General features: G+C 43.3%; 1 protein-coding gene across 1 annotated transcript in view; it reads right to left on the reverse strand.

The window, feature by feature from the left end:
- Positions 1 to 411: 411 nt before the first annotated feature.
- LOC118850137 (myosin-16) overlaps positions 412 to 18484 on the reverse strand; it is a 79500-nt gene continuing 61427 nt past the window's right edge. Inside the window, exons 33-43 of the mRNA XM_036759345.1 lie at positions 17282 to 17414; positions 15406 to 15622; positions 12877 to 13013; positions 12648 to 12751; positions 11640 to 11832; positions 10088 to 10291; positions 8691 to 8816; positions 8053 to 8223; positions 6850 to 7050; positions 6002 to 6231; positions 412 to 737 (exon numbers count right to left, since the gene is read on the reverse strand). Coding sequence (XP_036615240.1) covers positions 6031 to 6231; positions 6850 to 7050; positions 8053 to 8223; positions 8691 to 8816; positions 10088 to 10291; positions 11640 to 11832; positions 12648 to 12751; positions 12877 to 13013; positions 15406 to 15622; positions 17282 to 17414 — 1687 coding nt within the window. The 3' untranslated portion in view covers positions 412 to 737; positions 6002 to 6030. The remainder of the gene's footprint in view (positions 738 to 6001; positions 6232 to 6849; positions 7051 to 8052; positions 8224 to 8690; positions 8817 to 10087; positions 10292 to 11639; positions 11833 to 12647; positions 12752 to 12876; positions 13014 to 15405; positions 15623 to 17281; positions 17415 to 18484) is intronic.

Raw genomic sequence — 18484 nt, forward strand, 5'->3', positions numbered from 1 at the left:
AGGCACTTAATAAGTGCTTTTGAAAGAATGCATGTTAAGGCTATATCATACATGTCAACTGAATGACTATGTCAGTTTGGGGAATATCTCTCAGCCCCTTGACTTATAAATTGGGTATACTAATTAGGTGCAATGCACATTATTTTAAAAATCATCTCTGATAGAGGCAACACTTGTGAGTTAATATGACAGTGGTCCCATATTGTGTATGAACCACACATCATAAAACTTTTCTAAAATTGGACTTTACATTTGTTCATAAATCCCTTTTAGATTTAGAGGGTGCAAAAAGGAGAGAAATCAAACTATTCCATGAAAAACAAAAGAATGTGGATCGAACTTTTCTGTTGATATTACTTTTATTTAAACTCATTAGGACTAAGCATCAAGATTGTCCAAATGAGAAATTATTTACAGAAAGAAGATAGCCGGCTCACACAAATACATTACATGTTCCGTCCTTGACATGAGCATGTAGGATCCCACTTAAAAATAGGCCCATTGTTCCTGACAACCTACGCCGACACAGGTCTCAGAAAGGAACGACTTTGATTACAGACCTTGCCAAGTCTGGGTGTTTAAACCTCTTAGCTCATTTATTCATAACTATCTTTGCTTTTCAGCTGCTATCTCGTCCTGGCTTTTCTTTGCATAATATCCATCTTCTTAATAGGTCCGGTTTTCTTCTTTTCATTATTTCTTCCATACAATGGGCTGCTGTTGAGCTCTGTGTCACCCTGGAAAGGGAGGGGGGAATGAGAAAATGCAAATGAGCTGTGATCTCTCTCTTCTCTACCCTTTCTATTTCCCAGGCAGATCCCTGAAATGGCAGTCTCCCCAGACAGGTTTTTCCACAGCCACCTTCTTAATGGACACCTTGTAGTCACACCTCATCACACCCTTGCCTAAAAAAACCGATGAATGCCATTATGGTAGCATGGTGACACCTTTATTGTGAGTGTGGGTGGGACCTGTTTGTTCCTGAAATTTCTGGGAGTTGAACTGGGAACGGTACCAGGAGCCTGCCCAAGTGTGAAAGTGAGGCCCTCTGGGATTAAAGTAAACACAGATAATGTGCCTGTGGGGGAACCTGTAGGTGTAAATCATGCTGCTCATTTGCAGTTGGTGTACTCCTTCTCTGTACCAGGAAGAGAAGCTGCTTTGGATCGTGTCCCACCAATAGATTTCAAATGAATGTTTTTGTTTAAAAAAAAATTCCATTGTAATGAGCATGAGCACAGTATTCTTCCGTCTAACTTTGCCCTCATAAATTAAATTTTGTCAGTGGACAAATATATATATTTGTGTATCTATATACATGTTATATTACATATATATGTGTATTGTATGTATGTGTACAAGCATACCTTATTTTATTGTGCTTTGCTCTGTTGTGCTTTGCAAATACTGCGATTGGGTTTTGTTTTTTTGGTTTTGTTTTGTTTTACAAATTGAAGAGTGGCAACCCTGCATGGCGCAAATCTATTAGTACCATTTTTCCAACAACATGTGCTAACATTGTGCCTCTCTGTCACATTTTGGTAATTCTTGCAATATTTCATTTTTCAATTTTTCATTATTATTATATCTATTATGGTGATCTGTGATCCGTGATCTTGAGGCACCAAGAGCTGTGCTGATGTAAGTCAGCAGACTTAATTGATAAACATTGCATGAATTCGGGCTGCTTCACTGACTGCTCACTCCCCCGTCTCTCTCTTCCTCTCCTCAGGCCTTCCTATTCCCTGAGATACAACAATATTGAAGAATATTACATAAACTTAGTTGATAAAGCAGCAGTTGGGTTTGAGGATTGACTGCAATTTTGAAACAAGTTCTACTGTGAATAAAATGCCATCAACAGACAAACATGCTACAGAGAAGTCCTTCATGAAGGAAGTCAATCAATGTGGCAAACCTCGTTGTCTTATTTCAAGAAATTGCCACAGCCACCCTAGCCTTCATCAACCACCACCCTGATCAGTCAGCAGCCATCAACATCAAGGTAAGACCCTCCACCAGCAAAAAGATTGTGCCTCACTGAAGGCTCAGATGATAGTTAGCATTTTTTAGCAATAAAGTATTTTTAAATTAAGGTATATATATTTTTAGACATAATACAATTACATACTTGATAAACTACAGTATAGTATAAACATAACTTTTATATGCACTGGGAAACCAAGAAATTCGTGCTATTTGCTTTATTGCGGTGATCTGGAAGCCAACCAGCAATATCGATGAAGTGTGCCTGTACACACACACACACACACACACACACACACACACACACACACACACACACTTCTTTCTCATTTGGATGTAAGTTCTTTGGGAGAAGGGATTGTTTCACTCTCTAGAGTCCATCCCCAGCACGTAGCACTGTGCATGCCTGGGTTGTAGTAGGTACTTAATGGATGTTTTTTGGTAGATTGCTGACTATCTAGTGGTTTGGCTCACAACGCTACTGATGCCAAGTCGTGGCTACAGTTTTCCCACATGAGAAATGGAGAATTTCATTTCTACTCTGTTCTGTGGCCACAGACTGTACCTTTAGCCCCAGCTAACTGTCTTTCAGTCATGTGCCCTTGACTATCATAGGGACTGGGTGAAAGATGAATGAGCAGTTCCATAAAAATCTATCCTTTGTTTTTGCTGACCTGATTACATCAATGGAGAGAGTTCTTGGTGAAGGATTTCCTCTACCAATGCAGGTTGGCACTATTCTGCAACTTAAAATTTAAATAGACACATGACCAGTCAGAGGCCAGACCACCGGGCTTCCTGACCACAAGACCAGCTTTCTGTCCTCTATGGCCCATTCCTACTTGTAGGGAAACTCAAAGTCTGTGTTCTACCAACTGGTCAGGAACATCCCTTTTCCATACCTATTCCATACAGATTTAGAGCCAGGGGACCAGGGTTTGAATCCCAGCTCTGCCTCTTACTACCGTGTAACATGGGACAAGTCACTTTCCCTTGGTTTCTTCATCTGAAAAATGAAGGGGTTGGACCGGATGATCTCCGAAACTCCTTTCAGGGCTAAAGCCCACGATTCTAAGTTGTCCAGTGTAGGTTGTGGGAATCAGTCCATATGTGCCAGATCCTGTTGCTAAGTGCTGGGGCTACAGCGAAACGTGGAAGGCAGTCCCTGCTCTCAAGGAGTTCAAAGGGTAATGGAGGAGACAGACAATATGCAGACAACTACATACAAACAAGCTAGCTATATATAGGGTGAATTGGAAATAATCAAACAGAAAGAAGGCATTAGAATTGAAAGGTAGATCTGGAAAGGTTTCCTACAGAAGGTGAAATTTTAGCTGGGATTTTAAAGAAGTCAGGGGATCCAGGAGATGGAGATGAGGAAGGAGAACGTTCCAGGCATGGGGGGACAGCCAATGAAAGCACCCTGAATTGGGAGATGGAGCGACTTGCTGGGGAAACATCAAGGAAGCTGCAACTAGGTGGCATAGTGGAGAGAGTACTGGGCCTGGAATCAGGAGGACCTGAATTCAAATATGGCCTCAGACACTTACTAGCTGTGTGACCCTGGGCAAGTCACTTCACCCTGTTTGCCTCAGTTTCCTCACCTGCAAAATGAGCTAGAGAAGGAATGGCAAACCACTCCAGTATCTTTGCTGAGAAAACCCCAAATAGGGTCACGAAGAGTCAGAAATGACTGAAAACAATGGTACAACGAACAACAGTGTGGCAGTGTTGTATAGGATGGGTTGGAGAGTGGGGAGAGATTGGAGGCACGTAGACCACTAGGAAGTTATTGTAATAGTCCCTGCAAGAGGTAGATAAAAGGAAATGAAATCATGGCTGCCTAGAGTGAACCTCGTCAGTTGTATTATAGGTGTTACATGATGTCTGCATGAGTAAGCATGGCTGAGGTCAAATCTCAACTTAGAAAACTTCCGTCCAGGATTTCCTCCAAAAGGAGACCATGATACATTAACTTCAGGCCTCCTGGAGATGAATCTCTTGTTTCCTAAATTTAACCAAAGTGATCAAAATTTCAGATTTAGAGATTTAAGAAAAAGGTTCAACACTCCATTTCCTGTTTCCCTTCATATAAATTAATATGGAAAACAAAGGGTCACCTTGAGTTGAGGTCATTAGGTTTGTCATCTTTGGCTAACACCCAAATCAAATACTACTCTGGTGAAAGAAGGTGTGAAAACAAGTATGGGAACTGCCCCAGACTTCCTTGAATGCCCGTTTGACCAGTTGACTAAAGGTTGGGCCAGAAAGAATTCCCAGAGCTAGTGGAGGTCATGGCAGTAGACACTTAGGCCCAGCTCTCCTTAAGTACCCAAGCCAAGGCTTCGTTTCTGAGCAGTCTCTAGGCCTCCCTCCTCAAAAAAAAATGTATTTAGTTTGTATATATTTTTTATTTATTTATACTTGTACATGTTATTTCCCCGAATAGCATATTAATTTCTTGAGGGCAGGGATTATTTCTATTTTTGTGTTTCTATCCCCAGCATTCACTCACCATGCCTGACACATAATGAATGCTTATTGAATAAATGAAAGAATGAATCAGGGGTGGGGAACCTGTGGCCTCGAGGTCACATGTGGCTGGCCTTCTAGGTCCTCAGGTGCAGTCTTTTGACTGGGTCCAAGTTTTGTAGAACAAATCCTTTTATTAAGGGTATTTGTTCTGTGAAGTTTGGATTCAGTCAAAAGGCCACACTTGAGGACCTAGAGGGCTGGCCTTGAAGCCCAAAGGTTCCCCACACCTGAATGAATGAAACTAGTCTGGTCTCAACAGTTGGCGATCTCAGGGATTCACACAAGGATCACATATGGGCTTCCCCATTCATAGGATCATAGATCTAGGTTGGGAGAGATTTCAGAGGAGAACTAATTCAACTCTCATTTTACAAATGAGGAAATTGAAACCCATGGAAGTTAAATGACTTATTATGTAACACAGGTAGTAAGCCATAGAAGCAGGACTTGAACCCAGATCCTCTCATTCTGGAACCAGGGCATTCGTACTCAAACGGCACCCCTCCCTCACCTCTCCAGCTGCCTCTTCTACTATAGACCAGTGGTGTCAAACTCAAATAGAAACAGATCCCTGTGGGCCACAGATTGACTTTGCTGTTGTTGTTCAGTCATGTCCAACAATTCATGACCACATTTAGGGTTTTCTTGGCAAAGATACTAGAGTGGCTTGCCATTTCCTTCTCCGGCTCATTTTACAGATGAAGAAACTGAGGCAAACTGGGTAAAATGACTTGCCCAGGGTCACAAGGCAGGAAGTGTCTGAGGCTGGATTAGAACTCAAGTCTTCCTGTCTCCGGGCCTAGCACTCTATCTGCTGTGTCACCCAGCTGCCTAGATTGACTTAGAAAATCACAAATTAGCATTATCTATGTGTTTTCATTTATTTTGCTCAAATACATTTAACATTTATTTAAATATTTTCATTATAATAAATATTATTTTCATAAATAGTATCAATAATTGAATATCATTTCCCATTTACATTCTAATCTGGTTCAGGCTATACTTGGGACTTTGGTGGGCTCCTTGCAGCCAGTGGGCCTGGAGTTTGACTCCTGGGCTCTAGCCTGCTCCCCTCCCCCACCACTGCCTTGCCCCATCATGGGTTTCCCTCCCCTCCTTCTGGGTCCCCTTTATGTTTTATCTTCCCTTATTAGAATGTAAACTCCTTAGGCACAGTGACTGTTTTGGTTTTTTCTGTTTGCATCCCTTCTCCTTAGCATAGGACTGGGCACACAGTAAGAGCTTACTCAATGCATTATCTCGCTACAAAGTTCTCTGCCTTAAAAGGTGGAAAACCTAAAATGATCCTTTAGCATTTATTGCGTGCTTAGCATATGGCAAGCAGAGTGCTAGGTGCCATGGGGAACACCAAAAAGGAAGAGGGTGTAATATCCTCCTCCCCATGCAAAGGGCAAACGCCCCCGTCCTACTCCATTATCTCTGCTAGGAAGTCCAAGGCAGGGGGACCAGGACCCACCGGCTATCGATGTCGAGCACTGACGGATGTCATTCCTCAGAGATGTTTTTGGAGGAGCCAGTCTTGGACACCTGGATGATCTCCACCGAGGTGATCCCTTTGCCGGCTACTCGGTGCCGGGTACGGAGCTTGTTCAGGGCGGTCTCAGCCATCCCTGCTCTTTCCTCGGCATCGTCCAGCTCGTGCACAGTCTTCCGGTACCTGGCCAAAGTCTGGTTGGCCTGCTCCTCCTGCAGAGGGAGAGGCAGAAACAGAACTCATCTTACCATTCTACTGCAAAGCTCTCCGATGTCATTTTAGTTTAGAAATTATTTTGGTACTTGGAACAGGATGGAAACAAAAACTTTGTTCCCAGGAGCTCTAATTTCAAATTCCTTACAGGGCCAGTTGATGACTGGTAGGCTTCAGTGTGATGGCGAGCTGTGGATGAGTCAAGCTTGTGTTGGGGGAAAAAGGGGGTGGGGCAGGAGGCAGAAGAAGCCAGGGAGGTCGTGAATGCCATGACATCAAGTTGAAGGGAGCAAAAATATTCCCTGGATTTGAAATCATTCCATGCTTTAGTTAATACAAAGAATTCTTAAGGGGTGATTCTTGTTTTTTAACATGTTCTTATCTCTAGGGGTACAATGTGTTCTGTCTATTAACATTTCCCAGCTCCTCGGGACTGCAGGGCCAGTTATAACAATGGTTCCAGAAATAGTCCTATGGCTGAATGCTTCTCTCCCCTCGTGAGACTAGGGTAACCCAAGAGTTGGGACCAGATTTTGGCTTCCTCCCTTTGGAGAGGCTGTTCAGTGGGAAAGGGCGTGAGAAGAGAAGGACAAGGGGGTGATTCCCAGGACACATACCGCCTCGTCAATCTGTCTCTTGTAGACCTTCAGTTTGTTCTGAAGCTTCTCCACCAGCTCTTGCATGCGCTGGTTGGTCTTGTGATCTTCATCTGTCTGGAAGACCAGCTCTTTGAGGCGACGTTCATTTTTACGCAGGATTTTGACCGTCTCAACATGGCGTTTCTGTTCTGAGTCTAGTTCAGTTTCCAGTTCCTTAATCTGAGGTTGGAGGAGAAGAAAAATGCATCTGACTGAACCAGTAACATTTTATTTTTAGGATTCAGCTATAGAATGGGGAATCCCAAGAATATGGTGACCTTAGGAAAAAAAATTGGGGCTATAATAACCATTTCAACAAGTATGTGTTAAGTACTTGCTAGGTGCTAAACACTGTGCTAAGCTCTGATGATGCAAAGAAGGGCAGAAACACTGCCCTTGCTATCAAGGAGCTGGTATTCTAGGTACTTACAGGATATGTAAAGGGGTGTGTGTGTGTGTGTGTGTGTGTGTGTGTGTGCGCGCGCGCGCGCGCGCGCGCGTGTGTATGTGAGAGAGAGAGAGAGAGAGAGAGACAGAGACAGAGACAGAGACAGAGAGACAGAGAGAGACTGACAGAGATGTGGAGGGAGAGAGGGAGGGAGGAAGAGAAAGGGGGGGGCACTATGTGGGATGGGACTGAGAAGTTGTGGCAGTGTGGGAGTGAGGATGATAAAGAAAAGAAGGGATTTTGGAAGCTAAGTGGAACCCAGTGGGGGAAAATACTGATGGATACCCAGTGGGGCTAACAGCATTCTAGTTGGATAGATGATAGGGTGTTTTATAGCTTCTTGTTCTAGGGCACAGAAAGGAAGACAGAAAACCCTTCAAGAAAGAAATTAAAGCTGACTTCTCAATGTTATTTTCCTTAACATCTGTAATTTTCAGTTCACGTCCAAACTCAGAACACATTTTTGGCAAAAGGCATTCTGGCCCCATCCAGATGCCTTCCTTCCTGCCTTCCTTCCTTCCTTCCTGCCTTCCTTCTTTCCATCCTTCCTTCCTTCCTTCCTTCCTTCCTTCCTTCCTTCCTTCCTTCCTTCCTTCCTTCCTTTCTTTCTGCCTTACTTCCTCCCTCCCTCCCTTCCTCTCTTCCCTCCTTTCTATTTTATAGGCAGTTTAGTAAATACAGGGTTAGATGTCCTGAGCAGGAAATGCTTGGCAGACCCTGGGCTTTCCTCTTACCTTGGCTTCCAGTTTCATTATTGTGCGCTTTCCACCTTTTAGAGCCAACTGTTCAGCCTCTTCCATCTTAGCTTGCAAGTCTTTGATGGTGAGCTCATGGTTCTTTTTTATTTTCTCCAGGTGCATACAGTGATCCTGCTCTTGACGGAGTTCTTCTGCCATGCGAGCGGCCTTGGGAGGAAAAAGGAACATAGCACAAAGCAAAGCAAGACAATCTGTTCTGGACCTCAGAGGCTGAAAGACTTGGGGATCACTAGCCTTGAGGAACTCAATGGCCAACTGGTCAATCCTCAGCTGGAGTGGTATTTCCAATTGTATAGGATGACTCAAGAGAGCATTTCCATAGGGCACCTGAGGAGTGCCAAGCTAATGATGCCAAGGATGCTAATGTATAAATGGTTTGGTAGAAGCAGAGATTGGCCATTATGTGGGGGATGAGTACAGGAAGAGCATGTTATTTGGGGTTATTTGACATTTGGTCAGCGTTGGATGAGAAGCAAGTACTAGTGAAGAGAATGAGAAGCTGTAGGAAATAGGGAAATTCTGATGTCCTCTATGAGTCTTGGGGACCCTCCCTGATGCAATTATCATGATGTACAGATGGTGTTCATTGGCAAAAGGAAGGGGAAAGGACTTACATCAGTCATAGCTTTCTTGGCTCTTTCATCAGCCATACGGAATTCACTGATGAGTTCCTCGTGTTCGTTGGAGATGCGTTGGATGTCTGACTCCAGTTTACGCTTGACCACCAGCAGACTTTGGTTCTAAAGGAGAAGAGACAATATTAACCTAGAGGCCTAGAGGACCTTTTTATCTTTCACTCTAGGGGATGGGGGAGGAGACAAACATGGCTTAATATTGATAGAGCACTGTTTTGGAAAGTTTAGCATCTTCTCCTGTGTTGTCCAATGGATAGTAGCCTGAAGCTCCAACATTTATGAAATACTATGTGCCAGGCACTGTGCTCAGAACAAGGGATGCAAAGAAGGAAAAAACACAGTCCCTGCTCTCAGGGAGTTCACATTCTAATGGAGGAGAGAACATGTAGATAACTCTGTACAAATAAAATATATGTGGAATAAATGAAAGGTCATCTCCAAGAGCAGGCAGGTGGTTCAATAGATGGGACAGTGGGCCTGGAGTCAGGAAGACTCTTCCTGAGTTCAAATCCAGCCTCAGACACTTACTAGTTGTGTGACCCTGGGCAAGTCACTTCACCCTGTTTACCTCAGTTTCCTTATCTCTAAAATAAGCTATAGAAGGAAATGACAAACCATTCTAGCATTTTTGCCAAGAAAACCCCAAATGGGGTCACAAAGAGTCAGAAACAGTTGAGATGACTGAGCAATAATAATCTCAGAGGGAAAGCCTGGGAGGGACTGAAAATGACCTCCAGCAGAAAGTGGGATGAGTTGAGTGTTGAAGGAAGTCAGAGAATCCAGAAGATGGAGGGGAGAGGACAGAGCACCCTACTCTTGGAGAAAGACATTCCAAAGACACTGAGCTGGAAGATGGAGTGTCCCATGTGAGAAAGAGCAAGGTTGGTGTGGCCAGATTGTAGATTACACAGAGGGCAGTAAAATGTAAGAAAATTGGAGAAGTAGGGAGGGTCGTTTTTTGGAGACTGAGTGAGGCAGCATGATGGAGCAAATGAGGGTGGACTCCCAGGACTTGAATTCAAATCCCAACTTTACAACTCACTACCTGTGTGTCCATGAGCAAGGCTCTGAATGTCTCTTGGCCTCAGTTTCCTCATATGTAAAATTAAGAGGCTTGGTCTAGATCACCTCCAAGATCTCTTTCAGTTCTAAATTTATAATCCTATGTGACGGGCTGGTTTGGGGTTTTTTGGGCTTTTTCTTTTAACTCAGGTTTTTTAGACCATCATCTGAACTAAGAGTAGTCTAATCAAGACACAGGACTATTTAATAAATACTCTGGGCTTTGAGTGAGAACCCTTGGATTTGGAGGGTTACCACAGTCCCACGAGCTCTGTGTAAGCCGGGCCAGACGGGGCAGAGATATGTTTGCTAACCTGAATGTTGACTTCGTTGTGTCTCTCAGTGATCTCAACCACTTCCTGCTCCAGCAGTTTTCGGGATCTCTCGCTGCCCTCCAGGCTAGACCGAACTTCTTCCAATTCTGTCTGCAGAAGGCTCAGGCGGCGTTCCTGGAGATTATACTGTTCCCGAAGCTCCTCATGCTGCCGAGCATCCTCATCCATTTGGATCTGGAGATCCTGCACGGGGAAAGAGGGCAATGAAAATTGGACTGTTCTCTGCCCACCCCTACTCCAAACTCACCCTGCACTTTCCCACCTCTGTCCCTTTGCTTAGGCTGTTCTCCCTGCCTGGGATCAGTCAATTAATCTGTTGAGCAATTTATTTAATGCCTACTATGTGCCAGTTGATGAAATAGAGTGGAAGGCCAATTATAAAATGGCGTAGGTTTGGTGTGAGAATCAAGAGAACCAATTAGATTCTATCTCATAAACACTGACTCCATCTTGTGTCGCCATATGTATTCTCCCCCATCTTGTTTTTCTGCAAATTATCTATGGGAAACCCAATGATATAAGCCATCTATTGTTCTGTAAATGCAGGTGGATGCAATTAATCAGCATCTCTCAATTCTGGGAAATGAAAGACCCCAAAACCCACTCGTCCCCTTCCCAACTCGACTAAAATTCACTCTTCCACATACCCCATCCCCAACTTGGGAAACCCCTGATTTTTCCTCCAATTAGAAATTCGACCACCTAATTTTGTATCCTGATTGTTTTCTTAAAATTAATTGGTTTTATTTGATTGTTTTTAACACATAAAAATCTGTCTCACTCTGTACTCAGAGTCTTTGGACTGACTGGGGAGTCCATTGACCCGTTTATTAGCCCGGTTTTGCTCATTATTCAGCTTAGATTGTTTCCTCAGTTATTATCCATTACGAAAGGCACTGAGGGGCTGTGTGAGACAGTGGAAAGGATGCTGGTTTTGGAGCCAAAGAACTTGAGTTTGAACCTTGCCACTTCATCTTTTGGGACCTTAGTTTCCTCATCTGTAAAATGAACGAAGTTGGAATGGATGACCTCTGAGGTCCCTCCAGCTCTAAAATGTTGATCTTTGCCTGCTGAATTACTCTTTATCCTTTAAAGGCCAACGCAAATATTTTTTCCTCCAAAAAATCTTCCTTAATTTCTCAGGATGGCTACAACCACTCCCCACATGCCTTACATAGATCTTTGTGTTTGAGCCTCCCTAACCATAGAATATTTTGTATTAGAGTTAACTGTGCTGGTGTCTTCTCTCCTAGCAAAAACCTCATGTACAGACTCATGCTTTATGAAATTTGTGGTGGGGGAGATGGGGAAGTGAAGAGGTGGACTGGGGCACAGTTCATTAAGCAGATGGACAAAGGAATCAGTAAGGCCAAGGCTCTGCTAAGCTGGGCCTAGTTGAGTCAACGTTCCTTAGATTTCCAATCCTTGCTGAGGCAATCGCCTGAAGGCTTAGGCAAAGTCAAGACATCCCTCAGCCCTAGATAGCCCTTGGTCCTCCTTGCCCTCCAGCTTCTCCTCCTCTCCACAGTACCTTGATTTGTTGTTGGAGCCTTTTCAGTGTCTTGACAAGCTCACTGTTGTTTTTGTTGGCATGATCCAGTTGGATTTCCATTTCATTCAGATCTGTCTCCATCTTCTTCTTGAGTCGAAGAGCCTCGGCCCGTCCCTTGGTCTCAGCCTCCAGGCTGGCCTGCAGAGACTCGATAGCCCGTTGGTGATTCTTCCTGCCCATTTAAACAAGAACAGCTAGTCCAGCTCTAGGCTGTAGGCCTGTGAAAGCTAGACCTCTCTAGAAGAGGAGGCCTCTCATATACCTTGTTGATTAATTGGGAGAGGAAAGAATGAAAGAACACCCAGCCTCCAGCTGGTCATCTCAGCTCTGTAACATAGCAGGACAATGAACTGCACCTTGGTTTTGTGATGGATGTCTTGGGTTGTGTCTGATTCTAGTTGTCATAAAGGGTTTCATTAAATTCTAAAAATAAAGTAACTTGTAATTCACTTTAATTAAAAACTAAATTTGTGTCACATAATACACTGTATAATTGACCCTTCTATGGATGTGGGTGGATGTCTACTGGCTCCAGAGCCATCTCTCACAGTGGCTATACAGATAGCACTTTGAGATGGGGTAAGGAGTGACTTTTCTATGTTAGGGTAGGGTAGTTACAAAATATAACAAATGGTATGTTGCAACTTCAAAAAGGCCAGGAAACCCTGGCCAAGCAGCTCCTCTGGCTGCTAGTCAAGCATGTAAGACAGCGTTCCAATGTGGACAACTTGGAAAACAGTATTCTTCCCCAAATCACAACATCTATTTTCTGTAAACTAAAAAAAAGTACTAGGAACATGTCCAGAAATTTCTTAAGTAATGAAAACCACTTTCTTGGGTCATTGTATTAAAGTGAACTATGCCCAAATCAAAAGCTGCATTTTATTTTAGCCAAAGTTAGTCCTTTCCCATGAGGAAGGGAAAGGAGGTTTTTCCCAGTGGAATTGCTTTGAAGAACCTATCTTCCATCCTCTCCATCCCTCTTACCTCGTAGCTTCAAATTCTTCTTCTTTCTCATGGATTCTCCTATCGATGTCAGCTTTGACTTGAGCCAATTCCAGCTGAATACGTATGACCTTACTCTCTTCCACCTGCCAGAGAATATACAGCATCAGTTGTCATGGCCCAGGGAGTTAGTCTCTGGCCAGCCAGTTGCTGGGACCCGGCATGCAGAAAAGGAGGCTCCATCATCCAAAGGAGCTGCCTGACTGATTACCTCCAGGGAAGACTCAGCTTCCTCCAGGGCCACCTGTAACTCTTCCTTCTCAATCTCTAACTTCTTCTTCAACTTCTGAAGCTCATGTACACTCCGTCCTCCCTCACCCAGTTGGTCAATTAAGTCTTTGATCTCCTCTGCAAAGGAATATTAGCATCATTGAGATGGTCAGTGGTTGGTATTGGCTTGACCTTCAAAGAACTCATTTTGCTCAACACACATGATGTTATCTTTGCCATTGATCTCTGGTCCTATTGCAGGGAGGACAAGCTCTGCAAGGCCCCATCATAAGATCATAGATCCAGAGCTGGAAGGGACATCAGAGGCCATCTAATCCAACCCGAGGCCCATGCGTGTTAACTGATTTGCCCATGACTATGACAGGTAGTAAGTGGCAGAAGTGGGATTTGAACTCTTGTCCCCTGGCCTCAGAGCTTGACTTTCTGAGACAGAAAGGTTTCCTACAGGGCTTGGCAACAGATTGTTAAAGGATCTTAAATCTAGAGCTGTTGGCCCATAGTCACGGACAGTAGTAAGTAGCAGAATTGGGATTTGAACCCAGAGTGTCTGGTCCTTCCACGGTACCATGGTGACTCCAAAGATGGAAAAGCTACCTATCAGGGGCTAGCCACATGTTGTCATAAGCTTATCAGCCCACAGAGATAGAGGGGGATTTGGCTGTCATCTATTCCAATGCCATCATTTTACCAAGGATCAGTTTAGACCAGATCAGAGAAGCTTATCACCAGAAGGCGGGCCAGAAGACGACGATTTCCTTGAGGCCCCGGCAACTCACAGAGACCCTCTATTAGGGAAGAGAGGGGTCATTTCTGTGTCAAATGAGAAAAGCATTCCCAATGGTGCAATCACAGATTTTTGAGATATCAAAGTGAACCTATTATCATTATTATTAGAAAGGATAACTGTGCTGAAGTTCGTCATCAAAGAGGGATAATAAGGAGGCCACTCTTATCTTCCTTTGCTGGAAAACCCCGTTATATGTGATTCTGCGGGAATGAATAGAAATTGATAGCTTTGAAGCCTACTTCAGAAGACTTCCATTATACTGCTCTATTTAACACAATAGATCAAATGTCATTATAATAAACTTTAAGGAAATATCTTAATTCGCAGCTTATGTTGGAATTTTGCTATGGCCTACTACTCTCTTTTTTTAATGCATTATTTATTAAGTGTGAACTTACGCAAATTTATAGGGGACAAACCCAACAAACATTAAACTATCAACTTTTGATGTTTCTCCTGTTACTCTGGGATCTTTGTAGATCTATGTGTCTGTGATCTATGTGCATCTGTAGTTAGACAGGTACAATGAGAAAATGGAAGGAGTGTTCATCATTCGTCTTGGAATAGAAGACTTGAGTTCAGTGTCTCTGATACTTCCTGAGTCCCCTCTCTTAAGCAATATTCACCAGGGCAAAATTCCAATGAAATGGGAAGACTTAGATATTTCCTTAAAGCTTGTTGTACTAGTGTTTGATCCATTATGTTAAAGTTCCGTCTTTCATTCGTGTCTGACTCTTTGTAATCCCATTTGGGGTTTTCCTGACAAAGATACCAGAGTGGTTTGCCATTTCCTTCTGTAGCTCATTTTATGAATGAGGAAACTGAGGCAAACAGGATTAGGTGACCTGCCCACGGTCACACAGCTAGTAAGTATCTGAAGCCAAATTTCAACTCAGCAAAATGAGTCTTCCTGACTCTGGGCCCAATCTTCTATCCACTGAGCAATATAGCTGTCTCATTATGTAAAAGAGGGTTGTATTCTGGAAAGAGTTTGTTATAATGGAGTGCTAGACAGAGGAGATCTGAGTCGAGCTCCCACCTCAGAAACTTACTAGCTATGTCATCATAACAACCTTTCTGACCCTCAGTATCTTCACCTTCAAAATAGGGGCAATGGCATCTATATTATTCTGGATAATTTGTAAATCTGTTCTAGTGTAGCATATTGGAAAGAGAACCTCAAAGCCAAGAGGAGCTAGGTTCATTTCCTGATCCTGACACCTACTGGCTGCGTGACCCTGGGCAAGTCACGTAACTTCTCAGGGCTCTAGACAATTCTGTAGGACTTCTTTGTTGTAGGTACAGATGCTGACCTACATTGGTAGAGGGAGCTCCCTCACCTCAGAGTCTCATTTAACTAATTAAATCACAGGTCTGGTCCTATCCTTTTATAAATCTGTTGTTATCCCAACCGCCTCACAGAGTTATTGTTGAGGATCAAACAAGTTAATGTAAGAAGAAGCAAACCTTCAAGTGCCGTATAAATGCCAATTATTACATTATAGTTGTACCCTTTTCCCCCCTTCAAATAGAGACCCAATAGAAGGTACTGAAACCTAATTAGAGTGTGAAGTACACTGGTGTCACTAAACCTGAAAAGACCTGAGGCTCTCCAGGGGACAGGACTTGTCCCAGGGCATTTGGCATGCAGCCAGCTCCTGGTGCCTCATGCCCCACTATGCTCCTTTCTGGAAGTCCCTCCTAGGCTATGTCAGGCCTTGCCTTGAAGAGTCTTGTTCTCTTTCTTCACAGACTCCAGGTGCTCTATGGACTCTTCATAGGCCGTTTTGATCTTGAAGCTCTCTGTCATGTACATGCGGCACTCCTTCTGGGAGCTGTCCACCTCGACCTGCAGCTCCTCACATTTCTGCTGCCATTCAGCCAGCATTTTATCAAAGATCCTTTGCTTCTTGTCCAGGGCAGCAGCAGCAGCATTGGCCTAGAGAAATGAAGCTTGTATTGTACTCTGTTGGGTCTGTCTTTTGTTTTGCTTATACAATGACTGTATGGGGACCTATAGCCAGGGAGGGATGAGCTGGAGCCAGGTCATACTAGTTAGTGAGAGCTTTTCTTTGTCAGCATTTACATCTTAGAAATCAGCGAGCCCTATAAATCAGGGCTTGATTTGCTCTTTCTTGATTTATAGACTAAAGAAAGTAACAGTGAAAATATTAATAGTGCCAATTAAATTTAAGTGTGTCATGCATTTTCACAGAGCCGGTTGTTAAATGTTTACCAGCACATCGCTGCCTGTAGCATAAGAAGCCAACCATACGTGTAGTAACAATGGTAATTTCTGGAATAAGAACATAATATATTCTGACCTAAGACAAAACAACCCAATTTCTCAACCCTAACTTTCCCGTAATGTGACAGTATGCACTACTAATAAATTCCTTGACAGTGGGTATGATTTCGTTCCTTGACTTTGTACTCCTAGTACCTAGCACAATGCATGCATGGCATATAGTAGGCACTTAATAAGAGCTTGTTGATTGATATATCAATCGATATGCCTCATTTTGTGATAAACATAATGTAATTCTTTTGCTGTCAGACAAAGCAGCTCATTCCTAGAGTTTATTTTTTCATTTCCTTTTAATTCTTCACATAATCCCTAAGATTAAGGATGTTAATTTGTGGTTTATCATAGATGCATTAACTTCATCTAAATTCTGTTCAACTGCTCTTCCACAAAGATGAAGTCACCTTGGCTTGTGGATTTTGGAACATCTAATCTCAAATGTCTCACTTGTTTTTCACTAGCCACCTACATGGTTATGATTATGAAATTCTTTCCTCATTGGATAGGTGCTGGCTGGAAACTGGTCTGCCTTTACCGATAGTATGAGGCAATAGCCTTGCATTAACCTAAATAAGATGTGTGGGCCCTGCTTAAATAGCAAATTACATATTATGGAAAGCTGGCAGATTGTTCTGAAGCAGAGAAGCATGGACATGTAACAATATGAATAACTGAGAATATCGGTGCATGAGGGTGACTCTGGTATCAGAGGACAGGAAATAATGGGGACCCTTAACATTTCCTCCCAATACCAAATTTTGCCTTAATTATAAACATGGCTTCCTATGTCAAGGCATACATGGATGATCTACTAAAGAATGGGGATGGCTTTGGTATCAGAGGATAGGAAATAATGGCGACCCCTAACATTTCCCCCCAATTTGATACTGTGAAATGTTGCTTTTATCATAAACATTGGTTTCATGTTTCAGAGATAAGAATTGCGCAGGAATGAAAAAGTATGGATGGGTTGCAGTATATACCAATGGAGGGAGTACCTACACTGATGAACTCACAGACCCATTAAATTACTTATACTTCTTTACACTGAAGTATATAAAACAGATGGAAAAGAATGGCTTATCGAATTTTGAGAACACAACAAATGAAAAAGCCCAAGGAATTTCCTGGAGTGATCACTGGGGGAATTGGAATTCAAGATCTCTATGTCCAAAGGCTTTAATCAACCCAGTTGGACCCTGTTTCTTCCCAGTAGCCTCACTCCTCCCAGGATTCCCCATGATGATGCCAGGCGATCTTTCGCCCAGGCAGAAGCTCAGCCGAACCTCCTACCTTCTCCAGGTCGATAGTGAGATCTTCTACTTCCGCTTGGAGCCTCTGTTTGTTTTTCTCCAGGGAGGCAGCCCGGGCCTGGGCAGCTTCTGCTGCCTCCTCAGCTTCCTGCAGCCTGGCTGCCAGTTTCCTCCTATGGGCACAAAGTCCAAGAGAGGTGGTTAGGAATATAAAAGGAGCCATCCTTGTACAAAGGGTTCTATTCTTGTATATCACCTTGACCTTCATTTGGAAAGAGATCATTAACCAGAGAGGCCAACTGCATCATTGAACAACCTAAAATTTGGTTTCCAACTCTTTTTTCTCCCTTCACCGCCTCTCATAGTGGATAGAATATTGGACTTGGAGTCAGGAAGATCTTAGTTCAAATCCTGCCTCAGACACTAATTAATTGTATGACTTTGGGCACACAATAAAATGTACACACTTTAAAATGAGAGTGTTAGACTAGATGGCCCCTCAGGTCACTTCCAGTTTGAAAATTATGATCCAACCCCTCCTTCTAGGGACAACTCAAGGCCCACTACCGCTCTGAAGTCTTGTTGGACCACTCTTTTTCCCTGTTCCCCCTACTCTTTTTCTCCTGTGAAATCATGTAGGCCTGCCTGTCTTTACCACTTATCTGGCATTTAATTATAGAACCACAGAGAAGCACTGCCTTGCCATGTTCTTTATCGGCATATCTGCGTAGCCAGCTAAACTATAAGCTTCTTGAGGGCAGGGACCATGTATTGTCCTTCTTTTGTATTCCCTGTAGTGCCTAGTTCAGTATGAGACAGGAATGGATATAATAAGGACTCAGTAAAGCTGATTGAATTGAATTGAAACTCTCCCAAGAGGAGAAGGAAGAGGAGAAGGAGGAGAATAAAGAGGAGGAGGAAGAAGGAGGAGGAGGAGGAGAAAAAGAGGAGGATGAGGAGGACAAGGAGGAGGAAGAGGGAAAGGAAGAAGAAGAAGAAGAGAAGGAGGAGGAGGAGGAAGATGAGGAGGAGGAGGAAGATGAGGAGGAGGAGGAAGATGAGGAGGAGGAGGAAGATGAGGAGGAGGAGGAAGATGAGGAGGAGGAGGAAGATGAGGAGGAGGAGGAAGAGGGAAAGGAAGAATTACTAGCATGTATATAGCACTTTAAGATTTGCAAAGCACTTTACAGATTATCAGATTTAATCCTCAAAATAACCTTGTGAGGTGGGTGCTATTATTATC

The sequence above is a fragment of the Trichosurus vulpecula genome, chromosome 1, assembly GCF_011100635.1.
Source record: "Trichosurus vulpecula isolate mTriVul1 chromosome 1, mTriVul1.pri, whole genome shotgun sequence".
Taxonomy (NCBI): Eukaryota; Metazoa; Chordata; class Mammalia; order Diprotodontia; family Phalangeridae; genus Trichosurus; species Trichosurus vulpecula.